The sequence below is a fragment of the Brachyhypopomus gauderio genome, chromosome 16 (assembly GCF_052324685.1).
Source record: "Brachyhypopomus gauderio isolate BG-103 chromosome 16, BGAUD_0.2, whole genome shotgun sequence".
Lineage (NCBI taxonomy): Eukaryota > Metazoa > Chordata > Actinopteri > Gymnotiformes > Hypopomidae > Brachyhypopomus > Brachyhypopomus gauderio.
Window position 1 is genome coordinate 21708378 of NC_135226.1, and position 20865 is coordinate 21729242.

Sequence of the window (20865 nt, forward strand, 5' to 3'; positions counted from 1 at the left end):
AATTATCCCAATGATCCCATAACTGTATTAGTGAAACACCTGCTCATGGGTCATTTAACCATCTCAGACCTGTAAATTCTGTCCTTAGTAAAATTCTACTAAATTTCTAGCACATCCTTCTGTAATTGCCTCCCCCTTAAATTCTGACTTTTATTTCTGTCATAAACAAATTTATGTTGCAGTTGTGCGTATGGTACCGTGACACAGCAGTGTCTCTTTTGGATCAATCATGTTATCAATTAATAAATGACCATTTTCTGATTACATTTCTCATTTCACAGTAACACTGTTTTAGCAAGTGGTTACGCCTACAGATCACTTAGCACTGTTGGCCTTATAACATATACATTTATTAATTTTACACACTACGGTGTCAAGAGAAGAAAAGGCTGCATATTTCTGTCTAAAAGCAAAAACATTTTACATGAACGCAGAATTGCAAGCTGTTTGCTGTAAATGTTTAATAGGAGAACGTGAGAAAGAACACCAGCAGTTACAGATACATCTGTGAACTTGCTACTCCACCACTGTGCGAAATGAGAAATGGCCATGAATCACATCCCATAATCTCCTGTTCATTTAAATCACCTGCAACTCTCAAGCAAAAGGGCTGATGAGTTTAGAGACATGCCACCAAAGAACAAGCAACCAATGATCTGCAGAACAAGTGAAAAAAATAGAAATCACAGGAAGCTTTAGTCGACTTCCTCGATGGTGGGTCCAGACCCTCCTCCTCCTCCCCGGGGAGTGGCGCCGGCCCCTGGGAACCCCCCGGGCATCCCCTCAGGTACGCCACCCGCACCCTGGTAGAGTTTGGTGATGATGGGGTTGCACACCTTCTCCAACTCCTTCTGCTGGTGCTCAAACTCGTCCTTCTCAGCAGTCTGTCAGAGTGATCGAGAGAGAGATAATCACATCAAAGTACACATTGGCATTTGAGTCAGCGATGTCAACATTTAGATTTTAAAATGTCAGACAACAGCTTAAATATCTGCTTATCTGAAGACTTTCAACATAGCGACGTTTACTGGAACACAGAAGAATTTTTTACGGCTAACGTGAGCTGGTTCTCTTAAAAATAAATCACCCTCAGCCTTGCTGAGTGAGGTTGGGGTGAGACGTGAGACGTCACGTGCCTGGTTCTTGTCCAGCCAGCTGATGACCTCGTTGCACTTGTCCAGGATCTTCTGCTTGTCTTCATCGCTGATCTTCCCTTTGAGCTTCTCATCCTCCACCGTGGACTTCATGTTGAAGGCGTACGACTCCAGCCCGTTCTTGGAGGACACCTTGTCCCGCTGGACATCGTCTTCTGCTTTGTACTTCTCTGCCTCCTGGACCATGCGCTCGATGTCCTCCTTACTGAGGCGACCTGAGGAAAAGATGTCCGTCGACAAACATTCTGATGTCTTGTTTCAAAAAAGCAAAAAAACAAACCCCACAGTCAATTAAAGTCATGACAGAAGTGCTACCTTTGTCGTTAGTAATGGTGATCTTGTTTTCCTTCCCTGTGCTCTTGTCTACCGCAGAGACGTTCATGATACCGTTGGCATCAATGTCGAAGGTTACTTCGATCTGAGGAACACCGCGTGGTGCTGGGGGAATGCCTGTGAGCTCAAACTTCCCAAGCAGGTTGTTGTCTTTAGTCATGGCTCTCTCCCCCTCGTACACCTGTAAGACAACAGGCACGTCATGTCCTGCGGTTCATGTCCTGGGGTTCTGCCTCCCTGGTTTGGGAGGCAAGTCAGCAAACATCGTGAGCCGACCCCGAATATCGCAGGGTCGACTGCTTGGAAGGCCAATTCATCACATCTCTCTCACCTGAATGAGCACGCCGGGTTGATTGTCAGAGTAGGTGGTGAAAGTCTGCGTTTGCTTGGTTGGGATGGTGGTGTTACGTTTGATCAGTGTGGTCATGACTCCACCAGCTGTCTCGATACCCAGGGACAACGGAGTGACGTCCAGCAACAACAGGTCCTGGACATTCTCAGACTTGTCTCCTGACAAGATGGCTGCCTGAACAGCTGGGCGGGTACAGGGGACGGCACAAAACAACCAGGTTATTTAATTATGCAAAAAAAAAAAAAAAAAGACATCGAAAGGTACTTTAAAAAACAGACGTCCAAGTCACCTGCACCATATGCGACAGCTTCGTCAGGGTTGATGCTCTTGTTAAGTTCCTTTCCATTGAAGAAGTCCTGCAACAGCTTCTGGATCTTAGGGATACGTGTAGAACCTCCAACCAGGACGATGTCATGGACCTGGGCCTTGTCTAGCTTGGCGTCGCGGAGGGACTTCTCGACAGGGTCCAAGGTGCCCCTGAACAGGTCAGCATTGAGCTCCTCGAATCGGGCCCTGGTGATGGAGGTGTAGAAGTCGATGCCCTCGTAGAGCGAGTCGATCTCGATGCTGGCCTGCGTGCTGGACGAGAGGGTGCGCTTGGCCCGCTCACAGGCCGTGCGCAGACGTCGCACGGCCCTCTTGTTGTCGCTGATGTCCTTCTTGTGTTTGCGCTTGAACTCGGAGATGAAGTGGTTCACCATGCGGTTGTCAAAGTCCTCGCCACCCAGGTGAGTGTCCCCAGCCGTGGACTTGACCTCGAAGATGCCGTCTTCAATGGTGAGGATGGACACATCAAACGTGCCTCCACCGAGATCAAAGATCAGGACATTTCTCTCTGAGCCCACCTGCACACGAAGAGTTGAACGTTAGCTACTCAACATATATGTATTTTTGACATTTGCGGAGTCCCAGGCTTTTCTAGAGCAGTTTGTTTTCTAGAGCTGTAGTGCCAGTATGGCACACTCACTTTCTTGTCCAGGCCATACGCAATAGCAGCTGCTGTTGGCTCATTGATGATACGAAGGACGTTCAGTCCGGAGATGGTCCCCGCATCCTTGGTTGCTTGGCGCTGAGAGTCATTAAAGTATGCAGGTACAGTGATGACGGCATTTGTGATGGTCTGCAGGAGAAAAACAAGAATGTATTAAGTGACCATAAACCGAACAGGTGACGTTGTCATGTACACTGCAAACACCTGGGCGTGGCACTGCTAATGTTTACAGTTTCAATACATGCCAACACTTCGTTTAACAAGTGCCCCTGACCAACACACAATTCCTCAGAACCAAGCTAAACATTTAAACATCAAAATAATGACCAGCAGGCTGCATGACAAAATAGGAAAATTGTTTTTCGCACCTTGCCAAGATACGCCTCGGCAATTTCTTTCATTTTTGTAAGCACCATTGAAGATATCTCCTCAGGATAAAACGCCTTTGTTTCTCCTTTGTATTCAACTTGGACTTTGGGGCGAGAAGAGTCATTGATTACTGTGAAGGGCCAGTGTTTCATATCTGACTGTACAACCGTGTCATCAAACCGACGTCCAATCAGCCGCTTTGCATCTAGACATAAAAAGCAAGAAAAGGAATTAAATGCAGAACGTCCACAAGCCCCACTGTCTCGTGATTCTCCAAAGTGGAACCAACACCGTCCCGATCGAGGCACACGCAGCTTACCAAACACCGTGTTGGTGGGATTCATGGCCACCTGGTTTTTAGCAGCGTCTCCGATCAGCCTTTCAGTGTCCGTGAATGCGACGTAGCTGGGAGTGGTCCGGTTACCCTGGTCATTGGCAATGATTTCAACCTTGCCATGCTGAAAAACACCTACACACGAGTACGTGGTGCCCAGGTCAATACCAACCGCTGGTCCCTTAGACATGATTGTCTCCACCTGTAAATTCAGAGTTATTTTAGTCACATAGAGCTTGGGATTAAGGTTAGAAAAAAACAAGGCATCGCGTATTCATGGAAATACTTTGTCTTCTCTCTTAACATCTTTATTTAGTCCTATACTGTCATACCCCAGGCGAGTTGTATTATACACATGCGCCACAGGTCTACTGATGGCGTGGTGACAGGTTAATGCCTATAGACCCCACTCCATCAGCTGGTCTCATCTCTCAGTCTGCACCTGTTCACGCCTTTAAAAAGACCCGATGATGCGTAAAAACGTTTGACGTGCGAAGATAAGCGGCGCCGAGAACAGCAAAGCGTAAGATAATAAATAATAATAGTAAATAAATAAAATAAAATGTGTTTTTCATGCTTCTCCTTGGAGCGTTAGGGAGTACAACACAAGCGCGTTACGGTTTCATTTCAGGTTCGTTCTCCAGATAAACGCAGAGCCCAGCGGGCAAAACGAACAATTTCCGCAAATATTACATAAGAGGAACTGGGAGTGTCTCGTACGGGCCGTTTCAACAGGACTGAACGTCTACTAGAACATTCTATGCATGTCGTTAAATTGTTGCCGAGCGTCCCAAACGAACCGACCTGCCGCGGTTCCGATGTGACGGAGCATATTCGTGCCCGTCCCGGTGTATGTGTGCATTCACTACACCTGAATACGCACTCTGGACCATCCACATACATACAGTTTAGTGGACATTAAAATAGGTCGATGTGTTATTAATCCCGATATGAATCTAACGTTTGTCTTTAGTTCAGTCCGTCCAGACAGAATCATATTCCACCTACCTGATCAACTCTAGCTGGACTTTATTACCCGCTCGGCTCGTGCACTGGGCGCTGCAGCGACACTCAACACGTACGCGCGCGCGTCCTGCTAGCGCGTCCTCTCCTGCGCGCGGGGTATTTCCGTGGAGGCGGGACCAGATACCGTCACTGGGCGGGACGCAGAACAGTCCAGAACGCAGAAACGCGCGTCCAATCACGATAAAGCAACCATAGAGCCAACCCTCGAGTGAGAGCGCGGATGTGATCGGGGAGGCGTGGCTGCGCGCAGACGCCGGTAGAGACTTCTGATGAATCCGCGTGGACAGCACTCACGGCGTGCGGCAGATAAAAAATGTTAAGAGTATTAATCTTTTTACACGAGTATTGTCCAATATCCGCGCTGGTATCGATATTATGGATATTTGGGTCGATCCGCCCAACTCTAGATGACACCGAACGCAAGTTAACGGAACTTTCGCGAGCCACCGCTCAGTACCTGACGCAAGACAAGTGAGCCACCAACATTTCTATTTCAAGTCACTCCAATTGTATGCAATTTGTACACAATGATAGGATCAGAAATGAGTTTATTAGAGGATCAGCACATGTAGCATGTTTTGGAGATAAAATTAGAGAAGCGAGATTGAGATGGTTTGGACCAGTGACTGTATATATAATGGACGGTACGTCGCCGTTGACTCCCATTGGGTGTATCTCAATTCAGGGGCTGCAGCCCACGAAGTGTGCATTTGTAGGCCAATTACGTCACTGCGCCGCGCCGAATGTTGTCCCAATTCGTCAAGTACCCGTCGCTGCAGAATCAAAAGTCCAGGGGGTGGAGCTAGATCTAGATCCAACTCCTCCCACCGTCCATAGTTTCTTTTGGTCGGTCCAGGGGGCGGAGCTGCATCTAATCCAACTCCACCTACGTGTCGCTTACGTTTTCCGACCAGGAAATAGAAATCCAATAAATTCACCCTTTTACCGTTTAAAGATCAAAATGTTCTTTGAATGTTATTTAAATAACACAATACACGTTTTTTAAAGTTTACAAGAAAATGTAAAAGTGGACAGGAATAATGATTGCCAACATAATAAAGTACAGTACATTTCTTAAATATGTACTATTTCATTTTTTTTACCTTTAATAAAATTACTTTTTTCGTTAGGACGGTACAGTTCAGGCGTGCAGAATGGACAGTGGTATTTACTACAACATGTAGTGCACTGCACAACTGAAAGCGTCTGTCCTTTTTTTCAAAACCGTGATATGCATCTATAGATGGATGGAAAAATATAAATAGCATGATATTAGTTGTGAAGTTTTTCAGTGAACTGGTTAATGAGGATCATGGCCGTTACATGCACACACTACTGAATAACAATCCCCCTCGATGTGTCCATGCTGTACCGAACAGCACAACCATTACAAATTTTAAGTAACTACAGCAAACACTAATTAATTCAACAGTTTATGTCCAATATGAAGAACACAACATACATAAGTATTTAATACATCTGTATTCTGTTTAGCTAACCTCTCGTCTTCTAACATCAGTTTTTACCATCACTTACGTAGACACCTAGATTAGATAAACTTAACAGTGTTCATGCAAACAGAAATAGTCAGATTTAGTATAATCACCAAAGGAAACTAGTTACTAGCATTAGTGAGATGAAAATTGGTTTATTATGAACCTACTTTCACATTCTTGATTGTTCACAAATGAACTGCATGTGAGTAAATAAGAATAGCAATTTAGGATGACAACGGTGATTTGGAATGGCTGATCTGATACAACTCCTCCTGCGTAGTGCAATTACTTCAGACCAATGAAAACACGATGGTGGGAGGAGTTGGATCTAGATAAGCTCCACCCCCTGGACTTTTGCTTTTGCAGCGACGGGTATCTCCAATTCGTGGGCTCCTTCTTATGCAGCCGACGAATGTAGCCTTCAAAACCCCGAAAACGAAGGATGCATCTGAGTATCCTTCGCGTCCCACCATATCCCAGGATTCATTGCTCTATGAATAATAAACAGGCGACATGGCGGAGTCTAATGTACGGGCCGAAGAATTCATTTTTAAATGTCGGTATTTTTTAAATATGGAAATTTATACTGCAATGAGATGCTAAATAACGTGCCAATTATTAATGATATTGCAGGTAAACCTGTGCTTTTAGTATTTACTAAAGTGTAACATTTTTTAAAATACATTGAATTTTGTTATTGTTATACTTCCTGCCAAACATGTGAATACATGTTCAACGCATTTTCTTTTAGGCATTTATAATAATATAATAAAAATACATTGTATTTGATGGTGCCTTTGTGACACTCAAGGTCACCTTACATAATAATAATAATAATAAAAAATTAAGACAGAGAAATGGTACAAATAAATAATGCATAAAATAGACAGAAGATCGGAATCATACATTAAAGGCAACTCTAAACCAGTATGATTTGAGACCTGACTTAAAATACGTAATAGAGTCAGAGTTTCTTAAATCGGGTGGTAAGACATTCCATAGCCTAGGACCAGATGTTATTTGTGGGTGATGCGATATAAAACTCAAGTTCTTATTTTTAGGGACCAAGGAAAAAACGGATGTAACACATATGTAACGGGGCAGAGCGTGGTCACGCAAACATACGTCTTGCGAAGACTAGACTGTCTCATTTAACAGCCGTGAGATGCAGCCTACCTGGCCTTCGAAGTGTGTGGCCACCGTGTGCTGCAGTCTACGCGGTCTACGTAGGCTGCAGCCCCTGAATTGAGATGCACCCATTGTGAACTTTTGAAGCCACCAAGATGGCCGCACGGACACCGCCATCTTGGATGCGCTTGCGCAGTAGATGAAAATTGGAGCCAGAGCATGCGCATTAGAACCGGTAGGCAGGACAGTATCTCCACCAGAGCATGCGCATTAGAACCGGTAGGCAGGACAGTATCTCCACCAGAGCATGCGCATTAGAACTGGTCGGCAGGACAGTATCTCCACCAGAGCATGCGCATTAGAACCGGTAGGCAGGACAGTATCTCCACCAGAGCATGCGCATTAGAACCGGTAGGCAGGACAGTATCTCCACCAGAGCATGTGCATTAGAACCGGTAGGCAGGACAGTATCTCCACCAGAGCATGCGCATTAGAACCGGTAGGCAGGACTGTATCTCCACCAGAGCATGCGCATTAGAACCGGTAGGCAGGACTGTATCTCCACCAGAGCATGCGCATTAGAACCGGTAGACAGGACTGTATCTCCACCAGAGCATGCGCATTAGAACCGGTAGGCAGGACAGTATCTCCACCAGAGCATGCGCATTAGAACCGGTAGGCAGGACAGTATCTCCACCAGAGCATGCGCATTAGAACCGGTAGGCAGGACAGTATCTCCACCAGAGCATGCGCATTAGAACCGGTAGACAGGACAGTATCTCCGCCAGAGACCGTATCTCCGCCCCGACATTCGTTAGGATACGGCCACCAGTATAAACACTTTTGACGTTTTACAAAATAATCAAAGGTAAAAGGTTTTAATACTGCTCTCGAGAGTTTTGATAGAGTTTTGCTGTTGAGCGCGTTCACATTTGAGTGTCTGGTAAAACAACGTAGCTATTAACTGTCAATCACCTTATCGCCACACCACTTTAAATAACACTTAATAACTTCTATAAAATCTCTTTATCCTACAGAAAAACACTGGGAGAGATACTAATGCAATGCGGTGTTATAGAATTGACAAAATATAATTGCTCAAAAAACATATTTTACGTGTAATAAAAATTCAAAGTTTCTCGTCCGGCCCGTTCACTTACATGGGAATGGGCGGGGTTAAAAGTTGTACTGCAGCCAGCCACTAGAGGGCAACTGACTCACGAAGGCTTCAATTTTCACTTGTGTCATCCAGTCCACTTATATATACGGTCTCTGGTTTGGACATGTACAGAGGAGGGAGGAGAGGTATATTGGTAGGAGGGTCTTGAGGATGGAACTTCCAGGCAAGAGGAGGAGAGGTAGACCTAAGAGGAGGTTTATGGATGCAGTGGTAGAGGATATGAGAGTGGCTGGTGTGTCAGTGGAGGACACTCAGGACAGGGTCAGATGGAGGAGTTTGATCCGCTGTGGCGACCCCTAAATGGGAATTGCCGAAAGAAGAAGAAGAAGAATTGATTTAGTATAGATAGACAGTCAACAGGATATGCAATATAATCAAACTATACCGAGTTTTTGAAGCTATTCATACTGAAGTTGGTTCTTAAGTCATAATGTGTGTGGAGTTTTGATAGTTTGCCAATCTTGATGTTAATGTTTTGATGTTTGGTGAATATGTATAACCTGTCCTCTTTTTGTATGTATTTTAGATTGATCCAGCTGCTTTTTCCATTTTGTTACTTTTACTTTTTATTATTATTGTTCAATATTAGTACTTTAATGCTGATTTGAACTAATATTGGTCAGTGTTTCCAGTATCATTTAAAATATAAAATAATATATTTAAAAGGCTGCCTGTATGTCAGAGAAAATCCACACTCACCTTCAGTCCTGCAGATGTGTAGATGTTTCCATACTAGTCTTTGGTCCTGCAGATGTGTAGATGATGTGTGCTGGGGACACAACAGCAGTCTGCATGGGGGCGTCTATAAATCATAAACAGAAATAGAGAATGCTGTTGAATTTGAATAAATCATCCTGTCTATTTCTACCCATTTCAAAATTGCTTCTGTCTTGAATAAAGCTCAGTGTTTTGTGTCCAAACGGTTCTTGGTGATCAGTGCTTCCTTAAAGAACTGATCTAGTACACAGTAGTTTAAATATGAATGAATTAGGATTAATTACAATAATATGTTTAGATTATTCACCAGAGGAAGTTCTGCTTTGTCGTTTTGTTTACTAATACGTTTTCCAGTGTGCCACGAACTTTACGGGCTCTAAATCACCACCTGGTTGTTGTTGATCAATAAGAGGATTCAGCCAGACTAAAAATGAAACTTTTCTCCTTTCAGCTTCTCCTTGTGTGCTGCAGACTTGCTAAATGTGCTAACAGATGAGTTGAAGACCCAATGGAACATACGTGTGAAGATGAAGAGTATTTTGACTACTGCTGCTGTTTTCTTACTGAATGTGGCACCGTGTTTGTGTGGGTGTGCCTGGCCTGAATATGAAATCAATGGACGATGTTGTCCCATGTGTGCAGCAGGTAAGACAATTTCATATGTTTCCAAGATTTGCTACAAAGTTACAAAAAAGCTTATTAATTTCCTAATTAAATCATGCCATTGGACTGTCTAAATTTGCAGTGAGTTTAGTATAAATTGCAGTTATTAAGTGTAAATAGAACAATGTTTGAAATACTCTATTTTCGTAATGAGAAATTATATTTCAGCCATTTTCTACTGGTGTTTGAATTTCAACAGAACTGTTTGTTGTACTTAAATGAGCACTACCTCAGCAAATAGCACTTGTTGTTCTTGTTCTTTAAATTATATGTCTATCTCTATAGTTATTTGTGCATCTTGGTATTTAGTTTATTTCCTGTTTAAGTGAGCCTATGTTTAATTGGAATATTAGGTAATCACATTAACTCCTGTAGGTTAGTAGTAGTCTGGCTCAAGGCATCTTGCATCAAAGCACTTTGTAAGTTGCTCTGGATAAGAGTGTCTGCTGAATGTAAATGTAAGTTGTCAGAAATCTGAAGATGGCAGTTTCATATGCAAATAGAGAGTAGACAACAAACTTTGGTGACATGAGGCTGGTTTTCCAGCTTGTGACCAAAATCTGACTCCTACATCATGACTTATAGAACTGGTGCTAGGTTGCAGACATAATGCTTTTTGGAATATGTAAAAATGTCACTGCTGTTTCACTGGCCAGTTGCCTGTATAGCGAGCCAGTTAATCAAGTAACAAATAAAATTAAAACTAAAATCATCTCCAGATTTGTGAGTCTATGGTTAGTGGACCCCTTTATAGTTTTTTTTTTTTCCCCAAAGCCTTTGGCTAGCACTTACACTAGCACTACTAGTTTTCTGTGTGTTTACATTCATTGGGTATTTAACTAAAAGTATTATATATTATATATGTTGTGCAAATAAAACATTGGGGCATCGTCTTAAAACAATTGCAGGATTAAACTTTAATTGAAAGATCATTCTGCTGACTTTTAACATGTTTTTTAGGTAACAGAGTTGCTGAGCACTGTAATCAGGATGTTCCAGATTGTGTGCAATGCCTTCCATCAACTTACACTGCTGAACCCAATGGCCTAGAGCAGTGTTTGAACTGTACTGTGTGTAGTCCCGGTAGGTCTGCTCTTTATAAGAATTATGTATTTGCTTAATGCTTAATTAGTGTTTTTGCACAAGTCACCTGCATCATCACCAACAAAAATGTATGTATGAGTTGACTCATGGTATTAACACCACAGATTTTTTTTTTTAAGTTTCCTGTAGACTGTATAATATCTTCTGGGTTTGTCAGAGACTTCAGCAGTAAGGCGCTAGCACTTCTCTTATGCTGGAGTAGATACTTACCAACATTAAAGGAAGATCCGGGTGAAGTGGTGAAAAATATTTTTATTTTAGCTGTTTATCTCCTGTTCAGTTAGGACTTTCATGAATGCCCTCCATTAGATGATATAATAGAAGGAATAGGAGAGAGGTTTCCTATTAGACAGGCAAAAACCAGGATATGTTTGAAATAGCCTAGTACATACTGTAAACTGCACTCTGTATATACTGTATCCTGCATACCGTTTCCTGTAGTAGTGTACATAGTATTCAGTATACAATAGCTAGATTAGTACATTGCATACTGATACGGTTTGCATACTGATTTTGGTCCTAATAAGTAGATTGTAGTATGCAGTAGGTTATTTAGAATACAGCCACTCACTGGTATGGTGACCATCAGAAAATACCCAAAATTTTAAAATAAAAGCATCATATTAAGATGTTCAAAATACAAAGCTTCAAATAAAACAAAGTACAATTTATATGTACTTGTAATTCCAGCAACACACTTTGATTGGGCCTTTGCAGTCATTTTTTGGTATAATGAAAGGAATAGGAGGAGGTTAGACTCCTCATAAACCAGCTCTGTTAAAACACAAAATGGGCAAAAAAAAACCCTTGAAGGAAAGTGAACAGTAGTAACTGTAGTTGACGTGTTCAGGTTGAGAAGGCCAAACAAAAAAGGCGGATGGCTAGTTTGTGTTTTCACTGCTGTTTGGTCTCCTCCATTTTTGTGTTGAAGATGCCAGGGCTACAGTAAAGGAATATTTGCTCAAAGCCACATGAATTCACTTGTCACATGGCCACGAATCAGACATGAATCTGATCTAGAGCACATACACGTGCTCAAATCTTGACCCTGAACAAATAAATTTTGTTTCACATTAAGGCAAAAAAAGATTTAGTTTGAGTGACCTGTTTGGTAATGTGAATGTAGCGTCTGCAAAGTGAAATAAAGAGCTGAGCTTCTGAACAAAAAGAATTGGATTAAAGCTGTGTTATATATTGATGCATTTTAGATGGACAAAGATGTTTTGTGTTTTTTTCCCCAGAAAAAGGTTTAAGAGTAAAGACACAGTGCACACGGACATCAGATACAGTGTGTGAGCCACTGGAGAGACACTACTGTACTGGTCAGGTCGGAGGCAGCTGTACACAAGCAGAGAAGCACACAGCATGCAGCGCTGGACACTGCATACAGCAGGAAGGTTGGTGTAATGTACCTGCTGTAAACTCATACTGTGGCACTTTTTAATTTACTGGGTAATAAGAGCTGCCACATTATTCACTCTGACCCAACAGACCTGGTGTGTGTGTGTGTTTTTGCAGGAACAGCCCATAAAGACACTGTATGTGATGTGTGTCCTGCTAATACCTTCTCAGATGGCTCTCTTCAAACCTGTCAGCCACATTCACGGTGAGTTCACTTGTCCACTCATCAAATCATTCCTGTGATCAGTTGTGATTTTCAGTGTTTTTTTTAGTTTAGTGATGTAATACCCCATGATTGAGGAGTGTATGGTATAGAAGACTCTACAAGTACAGTGTAAATACAGTATTGAGTGAAGAGAGGAACAGGATCATCAGAGATGCAGCTTGTAGTGGAAACTGATCTCATCAATGATTTGGGAAACAGTACAGGCAGAAATCTTCATTATTCTTTAAAGACTTTATATACAATGTTACTTCATTATACTTTTGATTTCACTCTGACAGATGTGAAGATTTGGGACTTAAAGCAATAAAGCCAGGAACCAATTCCACTGATGTTGAATATGGGAAGCAAACCTCTGTTGCTGTAATAGCTGGAATATTTGGGGTTGTGGTGGTGGTGGTGGTGGCGGCAGTGATGGTTCGTAAAAAGATGTATACGCCCGTCCCAACTACAGGTAATGATTTGATACGTACCTAACTCTTAATTTAGTGTATTTACATGTTATTGTAATCAGGTTTGAGTAATCAGGTCTGACCTTCCACACCTGAACAGTTTGACCTAAAGATGAAAGCCAACAGCATGATCAGAGATACCACACACCCTGGACACTGGATTCACCCTCCATGCAAAATGTGATTTGACCTACACAACCAGCTGACATCTCTCCAGCACCAGAGACAAAGCAGTAAAGTGGATTGAGGAACATCTCTGGTGGGTTCAGGAGACATGGAAGAGACATGGGCAGGCTTTAGAAGGCCATGGTTTTCTGTTTTTCTGAACAAACCACTTCACACTAGTGATGGGAATTTCGGCTCTTTTTAGGGAGCTGGATCTTTTGGCTCAGCTCCTCATAAAGAATCTGCTCTTTCGGCTCCTTATTTGAGGGGGTGGCAAACGTAATTTGTTGACGGGGGGTCGGTCTTAAAGGGGAACCGGCTCGGTCTTAGAGGGGAACCAGCTCTCGCCGTTCACTTAAAAGAGCCAGCTCTTTGAACCGGTTCGTTTGCGACCGACACATCGCTACTGCACACACAAGTGCAGCTGTGACCAAACGCTGCTTCTGTTTCTGCTCCACTGATCAACACTTTCTCTTCTAGGTCATATAACTTGTAACTAGGCCTGTCGCGATAATTACATTATTGACTTATCGTATGATAATTTTTTAAACCGCGATCATTTTCGCTGATGCCGATAATTGGCCATTGGGTTTGCATAGAGGTGCTAAATCCAACACAATTGTAACTGATTTTTAAAATATGTGTGGCAATTCTATACAAAAAACTCGCCCAGTGCCATATAATTGATAATAATTGTTAAGATGTTAGCAATGTGTACAGATACAGTGTTTGCAGCATCTTAGCACTTGTTGCACTGATTAGCATTTTAGAGTGCTTAAACCTTTATTTCTAATACAGCATTAAATACACGAAAGGTTCAAGATATTTTGTCATTCAGCAGATGTGTACAGAAGAATGAAATGCAATTATGTAAATGTAAATGTGCTATATTTTTGTCAATTGTGATTTTTCACCGCAATCGAAATTTGTCCTCCGCTTTTTACCCATCTGTGCAGTTAGCACACACACACACTAGTGATTACTAGGGGGCTGTGGCTCACACGTGCCACTTAATTTTTTCGTAAGTGTTATTTTTGTTTATTTTATTACTTGTTCTCATTTTTTTGAGGACAGAGAATGCTCTGAAAACACAATATGTGAAGCCAGATCTTTATTTTCTTGTCAGTTATATCATGAATATTGTTTCTCTGTCAAAAAGGTAAACCTGGTGCTATGTCTGTTAAATGCAATAAACACGACGTTTATAAAGTTAACTACTTTATTTATTTCTTAGCAGAGCAACACCAGTGAACTGCCATGAACATAGCAGTCACCAAAAAGATACCGCCCACTCGGAAAAACATTCCCTTTTCCAGGCCATAGGGTAAATACAAAAAGGACAATATAAGTTAACAATCTCCCTATCATTTTTTATGTAAAAAAAAAAATAATATATACCTATAAATATAATAATACCTATCAAAACATTTCAGTTACATAAACAGAAACCCATATGTGACATCCTGATATGTTAATAGAGTTAGATATGAGATGAACATAACTCATAATGTAAACAAAAGGTGCTTTGAATAGTCAAATAACATTTTCACCATAAATTCCACAATCCTTCACTTAAAGCTTTCAATAGCGTCAGAGCTGATGCTCCCTTTTTGTGAGACAGCAAGTTGGCGCGTTTGTGCAGAACATCTCCTTGGTTTCTTACTTTGGATGATCTCCTTAATACTGCTTATGTCCAACCTGAGTCTCTTCTCTGTGACCTGTTTAGTTGACTTAAGGGCATCAAATAGTGATCGATTGTCAGTCACACAGACCAATGAAGGGGAATTCAGTTCAGCATTACCAGTTAACTCAGAAAAGAGGGTGGCAAGAAAAATAGCATTGTCTATACCATCTGGCATAGCAAGAGTTTCTCCTGCAAGTGTGCTTCATACGTCTAATTCTCTTAGATTGTCAACAGAGAGGAGAAAACTTCCCTTTTTCTCCCATAAGAACAATCAATGTTCCTCCCTGTGTACCTCCATCTGGGACATTACCAAAAGAAGCATCACTGTTGCCCAAATGCTGAAATTTGAGGGTCACTTTCTCAGACTTGAGCTTACGGATAATCTTATTTGTCTCATGCACAGACTGCACTGTGGCATTTTTGATATTACAGTAGATGCCAGACTACATGAGTCAAACATAACATCTGGTCTGGTCTGTTTGGCAACCCATAGGATCTGCCCTATTTTGCCCTAAGTTGCTCCTTTTCTGTGTCACTAAGAGGAGCATCCCTCTTTAAAGCACGTGCTGGTTGCATGTGGAGAGGTTGTAGATTATCAATGTAACTACCCTGGTGTACCAGAACTACTCCATCAATACTAACAAAATTCATTCCACCAATCACACACGGTCTCACCTGATGATGTGGTTTGAGTTTTACTTGACACAGCAGTCGTGGGTCAACAGAGTGAACAACAGAGGGCTCAACACGCATCCTTGGGGAACACCAGTGTTCATGATGGTGGTTTGGGAGGTGTTTTCTCCAACTCTGTGGTCTGCCTGTCAGGAAGCCCAAAAGCCAGTTGCATAGTGAGGTATCAATGCCTAATGGGCCAAGTTTCTCTACAAGGTGCTGGGGGATGACCGTGTTAAAGGCGGAGCTGAAGTCAATGAAAAGCATCCGCACATAACTGTTCTTGTTCTCCAGATGACCGCGTGTGATTGGTGGTCTATATTCAGAAGGTCGGTTGACCGTAGACTCTGGGACCAGAGTTGCCAGGTTCGCGGTTTCACGCCAAATTGGGCTTGTTTGAAAATCCAGCCGCGGGGTGGCGGGGCGCGTTTTAATATTATATTATTATATCATATTTGGGCTAATATTTAGTTGGGATACTAAATTACCGCGGGATTTACAAGTCAAACGTGTACAAGTCAACACTAAGAACCAGGAGAACATAACAACATACTGGAGGACAGTGTGAACAGAGAGAGAGAGAGAGAGAGAGAGAGAAAGAAACACACACAATGTGAAGAAAAAACAGCAAGCAAGAAATGATTAAGTAAAAGTTATTTTATTTTTGCTAATTATGTTACTATTACAGTTTTTTTGCATTTGCTAAGACACAAAAAGTCATCCTTATAGCACAATTTCTGAAACAACTAACCCATGTAGCCTATCTATTGACCATGTGTTTCTTTTAGAAAACACTGCCACACAGTGGCCAGACCCAAATACAAGACGAGATGCACCCTAAATTTGTCTGCTATTGTACAGTATTTTTGTCCTTTTTGTTTCCATGTGTAGTAAATAAACCATCCCATTGTAACTATTTTACTTCATGGTGTTTATGAATGCATAAAAACCTCTGTATATGTAAACTATGGTATACTTTTGGAACAGACTATACACTGAACATTTAAAAAACACATGGTAGTAGTGTTTTCTATTTATCACATAAGTGTGTAGTCACATATAAGAAAGGCTAATCATCTGATATTTGTGTGTAGCGTTTAGATGCAAAAATATGGTTTTGGCAAGAGTTTTGGTTTTTAAGTGTGTTCTGGGAATTCTGAGTTGGCATTGTGTGCACGTAGTGTGCGATGGTCTGCCGCCCCCTACAGGATCAGTGACCACATTGCACCCTGTGCTGCTCATATAGACTCTGAGTCCCTTTGCTATTCCATGTGCTGTCGCAGTGGAAAAAATCTCCCTGTAACTAACCCCCTAGAGGAGATTTATTTTGGTCCCACACGTTAAAAGACAAATGTTTAATTTTGTTAATGTTATTTTGTTGTGTGAAGTTATCCCTTGTGTGATGAGACTTTTAATTTGGGTTTGGTGACGAGTGTTCGCGACGGAGCGCGAGGCTCCTTGTCGAGACAGGTGATCGGAGCGAACTGCGGAGTGACAGAGTTAGCGTTATTAGCAATTGTGTAAAATATATTAAGGTTTGCGCTCCCATTTGTAGAGGCACAAGGTAAGAAATTGGTTAAGTTCGTGTTAGATTTGCTTGTTAAATTAATTACTTTGTGCAAAGGAGTAATAGTTAGTGAGTTTTAATCGTCATAGCAACGAGCTAGCTATTAGCTAAGGAATAGCACTGATAACGGACACGTTTAACTACTCCAAATGATTTGCGCTAGAGGAAACATGCTTTGGTGAAACTTTGACATTTATTGTAGTTTTCTTTTGTTTTATACAGCTCTTATGGTGGTTTGTTAATCCACATTGTACTACAATAAAAAGGGATAAACCATCAGTCAATGGCTCACCTCGTGTACCAAATGGGAACGTTACACTCCCAGTCTTTGATTATTATACTGCAAGAGCTTTTGGGAAGCACAACAATCTGTCAGAACAGTGTTTACCTTAGGAAGACTTTTCTCAAGCTGTAGATCTGTAGGGAGTCACTTGTCCAAAGCTGTAAACCTTGATTCTGAATTTGAAATGCACTGACATTTTGTTATTTTTAATCTTTCTGTTCTTCATATTTTGATAGGACACGCAGGTATGGCTCATCAGACATTCATGATTGTTTACGTAATGATGACACTTCCAGGCTGCTCCCTGGTGACCCACCTGACGTCCGTCCTGCAGTAGTTGACCGCATACAGCAACACGCGTGTCTTTTTTCATGTGTTCATCCTGAAAAACAGCTCACCTCTGCAATGAAACGTCTTCCTAATGAAGGAATATCTGCTGTCTAATTCATGTAGGTGTTTATTCTGATTATTATGAGCTTTAACTCAAACGTGTTTGTTGTAGATGTTACACTGAATCTAAAGTGGCATGCTATCGTGATGGTATGTCCGTCAGAACATAAAGGAAAATTAACAGGTTGCCATTGCCATCTTCTTTATTAGAAGCCACATGTCCACACAAGTAATTCAGGGTGGTATCAGTAGTCCAACTCACAAGTTAGTTCTGTTCAGATGATGCACAATGTAAGCATTCCAATAGAGCTGGGCGATTAATCGATATTATCTATTAATTCGAATTTACAGTTAAGGACGATGTGTTTTTAAGAAAATCGATTTTCTGAGATTTAATTTTCACCACCGACGCTGCACTGTGGGCTCCCGTAGTTCAGTGAGTTTAGCACCTCCCACCCATCCACCCTCAAAACACACACACACAAACATGACGGCGGAACTTGTGTCCAAGAAAAGAGCAACTAGCTCCGTGATCTGGAGTTGGTTCGGTTTTGCGGCGTCAGATGTAGACCAAACAAGTCCTCGCTGTAAGGTGTTTGAAACCGATAGAGGGAGAGAGCGAAGAGTGCTATTCAGTTGCGCTGTCAATAAAGTTTCCCTCCGCGGGATATTTTGGATTAAGCAGTTTCTGCCTCGGTCACCGAACCCGCTTCAATGGATTATACTTTCGCGAGTGACCGTAGCGCGCGGCTCCGGGCACCTCGCGAGTGTGTAAAATGGAGACAAATTAAGTATTATATCGCGATCCATTATTAGTGTTGACTTGTAACTCCTGCGGTAGCCCAACTCAAAAGTAGACCAAAAAACCGCACCCCGCGACCCCATAATTTTTACCCGCGGCTGGATTTTCCAAACAAGCCCAATTTGGCGTGAAAACGCGAACCTGGCAACTATTGTAGTATAAAGTATAAACTGTGGTAGTATAAAGAAACAGTGGAAGGAACATTTACCTGACGAATTTTAATGTTACATTGTGTTTCAGGTTTGAAAAGTGCTGGAATTTAGGCTAAAGTGAGGGGAGCCCTGTTCTTAATCAGAATGTAGACAGCGTGACTGTCAGTACAACATGCAAGAATTGTTCAATTGTATTTGTTTTCCATTTTATTAAAGGGCACCAAATTATTTATATCTATTTATTTTTTGAGGGTGTGTTTTATTTATTTATTTTAAGTTTGAGGTTGCATTGTGTCAATGCTTAAAGTATGTTGGAGAAAACCTTCTAAAAGTTACTGAATGTTCTCACTTGTTTACAATTTGTTTCTGCTTGCACTTTAACCCCAAAGGGGAAATTTAAGTGAAAAATAAATTAAAACTTTTTTTTACCATTCCTTTATCATCTGTAGTTTTTTAGTAGAGGAAAATAAATCTATTAAAATCGAAAATCGGATTAAAAAAAAATTAATCGAAGATTTTTTTGGAGGGCCATATCGCCCAGCTCTACATTCCAATGGTCTATGCACTATAAATACAAGGCATTTGATGGTGGACGAAGGAAATAACAAAGGATGGGTTTCTATAATAACGCATCCGGAATGAGAACAAACCTCCTGCCTTCTAACATGTTTGGTGTGCATAATAAAATGGCCTACTCTAGTATTTTATACTCCAAGTCCCACCCCTTTCCTGGAGCAAGACCTTCTGGGGTTTGGAGCAAAGACTTCTGGGATTCTGAGTTCCATTGGTCCTCTTCTGGAGTTTTTACGTCATTCATGCATGTTTGGGTCATTGATATCATTTTTGAAAGGCAGAGACTTTTATGTTTCTGGGTTGTTTACAAACATGAATCTGTGTCCATTTTACGTCGTCCCCCCCCCCCCCCCCCCCCCCCCAACAACTTTCGTTCGCTCAACAAAATACACTCGCCACCGGCTCCAGGTTAAAATCTCACTCCAAGCGAACGTCAAAAGTTGGCAACCCTGCGAAACTTGAAGAGGAAACCTCAGTGAAAGTAGTCATACTACAAAATGAACCAATCACACACCAGGAGCTTTGAGCTGTAATCGCAGGTCCGTGCCAGTGGGGGTGTGGCCAGGTATCATCTGTGGGGCGGAGCCCAAGTGAACAAGCAGGTAAGTGAACAGTACGACTACACCTGTGAGTGGTTAACGGCCTACTGACATGGCAGCTTCTCACCCAACACGGCGTGTTTGTGACACACAGACATCGAGTTTGGTGCAAGATATTAATGTAAAAAAGTCTTTACAACCCCTAGGACACTACCATATATGGTGTTCCAGTGTCTGTAATGGAGGTCAATGGAGAGCCTGTGTTCTGGCTGCAGGTAGCTTGACACCTGTTTTTCTGTACAAATAAAATGAGAATCTTGTTTTGGAATGTTACTTAAATAATTATAGAGGTACAATGTTTTCACTAAAACATTGAAGCTGAGGGTGAGCTATTTCAGTGACAGATTGTTGATGTTTTATATGTATTATATATTGAAGTGATGGACAAATTTGTTTCTGAGATGACGTTAGGCTAGTCTTTCCCTCTCACTGACCCCTGAAATTTATTTCAAGTTTTTTTCTTGCTAATGGATGCAATTGTAGATTCCCTCAGGTAGGAGTTATCACACAGCACAGCTGGACGGGTCATTTGTGGTCATTAAATCTTTTGCTCGGTGTTGTGCATGTGGAGGACATTCTGGGCTATTTCCCAAATGCGTCGTGGTGTTAAAATCATCTTAGATGATACTAAATGTATTTGGTGTGTTTACAAAGCTTTAGGGAAACCAGTTCCTCACAGCCGTTCTGACACTTCTAAACATTTAATCCTGTGCTATAGGTCAATGACCTAAATGGGATATATGAAGAATACTTGTGAAAACCATCACTGGTTCTCAGGATCAGAACTGACTGCAGTAAGAATGACCATGGCACATGAAACCTTTTGCTTTGTACCTTTTCAAACCAGAAGTTTGACTAATTTAAGACCCTTCTTGTGTCTAAGGGGCAGTCCTGACATACAACACCCATTACATTTTTAATGGGGGGGGGGGGGGGGGGCATCTTCAGATATTTCCATTTCGTTTGATGTGATTTCCTTGTTTCTCATGCTGTCCTGTTGACATGTTGGTGGTTGCCTTGGTGACCTTGTAGGTACTATTATAGTAGTACCGTTG

The 20865-nt window shown here is 41.8% G+C and overlaps 2 protein-coding genes and 1 long non-coding RNA gene across 3 annotated transcripts; 2 read left to right on the forward strand and 1 right to left on the reverse strand.

Annotated features, from left to right (window-relative positions):
• Positions 1 to 436: 436 nt before the first annotated feature.
• hspa8b (heat shock protein family A (Hsp70) member 8b) lies at positions 437 to 4697 on the reverse strand. The gene is made up of 9 exons (XM_076976203.1): positions 4542 to 4697; positions 3519 to 3735; positions 3199 to 3404; positions 2807 to 2959; positions 2129 to 2684; positions 1819 to 2021; positions 1470 to 1668; positions 1137 to 1369; positions 437 to 884 (listed from the first exon to the last, which is right to left on the reverse strand). The coding sequence occupies exons 2-9, from the start codon at positions 3721 to 3723 to the stop codon at positions 696 to 698; spliced, it is 1944 nt and encodes a 647-aa protein (XP_076832318.1). The 5' UTR covers positions 3724 to 3735; positions 4542 to 4697; the 3' UTR covers positions 437 to 695.
• Positions 4698 to 4775: 78 nt separating this feature from the next.
• Positions 4776 to 14296, forward strand: LOC143477547 (tumor necrosis factor receptor superfamily member 14-like). The gene is made up of 7 exons (XM_076976204.1): positions 4776 to 5030; positions 9532 to 9725; positions 10704 to 10826; positions 12089 to 12244; positions 12366 to 12453; positions 12753 to 12925; positions 13024 to 14296. The coding sequence occupies exons 1-7, from the start codon at positions 4873 to 4875 to the stop codon at positions 13026 to 13028; spliced, it is 897 nt and encodes a 298-aa protein (XP_076832319.1). The 5' UTR covers positions 4776 to 4872; the 3' UTR covers positions 13029 to 14296.
• Positions 14297 to 16834: 2538 nt separating this feature from the next.
• Positions 16835 to 19067, forward strand: LOC143477637 (uncharacterized). Its single transcript, XR_013121599.1, has 2 exons — positions 16835 to 17008; positions 17531 to 19067. It is a non-coding gene; the product is annotated as an uncharacterized LOC143477637 (long non-coding RNA).
• Positions 19068 to 20865: the final 1798 nt, after the last annotated feature.

Bases quoted from the DNA above. Each gene is read 5' to 3' on its own strand.
- hspa8b (XM_076976203.1), bottom strand. From the start codon at position 3,723: ATGTCTAAGGGACCAGCGGTTGGTATTGACCTGGGCACCACGTACTCG. The intron at 1,669-1,818 runs GTGAGAGAGATG...GTTGTCTTACAG, and splicing joins AACCCGGCGTGCTCATTCAG to GTGTACGAGGGGGAGAGAGC. The intron at 885-1,136 runs GCACGTGACGTC...TCACTCTGACAG, and splicing joins GCTGGCTGGACAAGAACCAG to ACTGCTGAGAAGGACGAGTT.
- LOC143477547 (XM_076976204.1), top strand. From the start codon at position 4,873: ATGTTAAGAGTATTAATCTTTTTACACGAGTATTGTCCAATATCCGCG. The intron at 5,031-9,531 runs GTGAGCCACCAA...TTCTCCTTTCAG, and splicing joins CAGTACCTGACGCAAGACAA to CTTCTCCTTGTGTGCTGCAG. The intron at 12,454-12,752 runs GTGAGTTCACTT...TCACTCTGACAG, and splicing joins ACCTGTCAGCCACATTCACG to ATGTGAAGATTTGGGACTTA.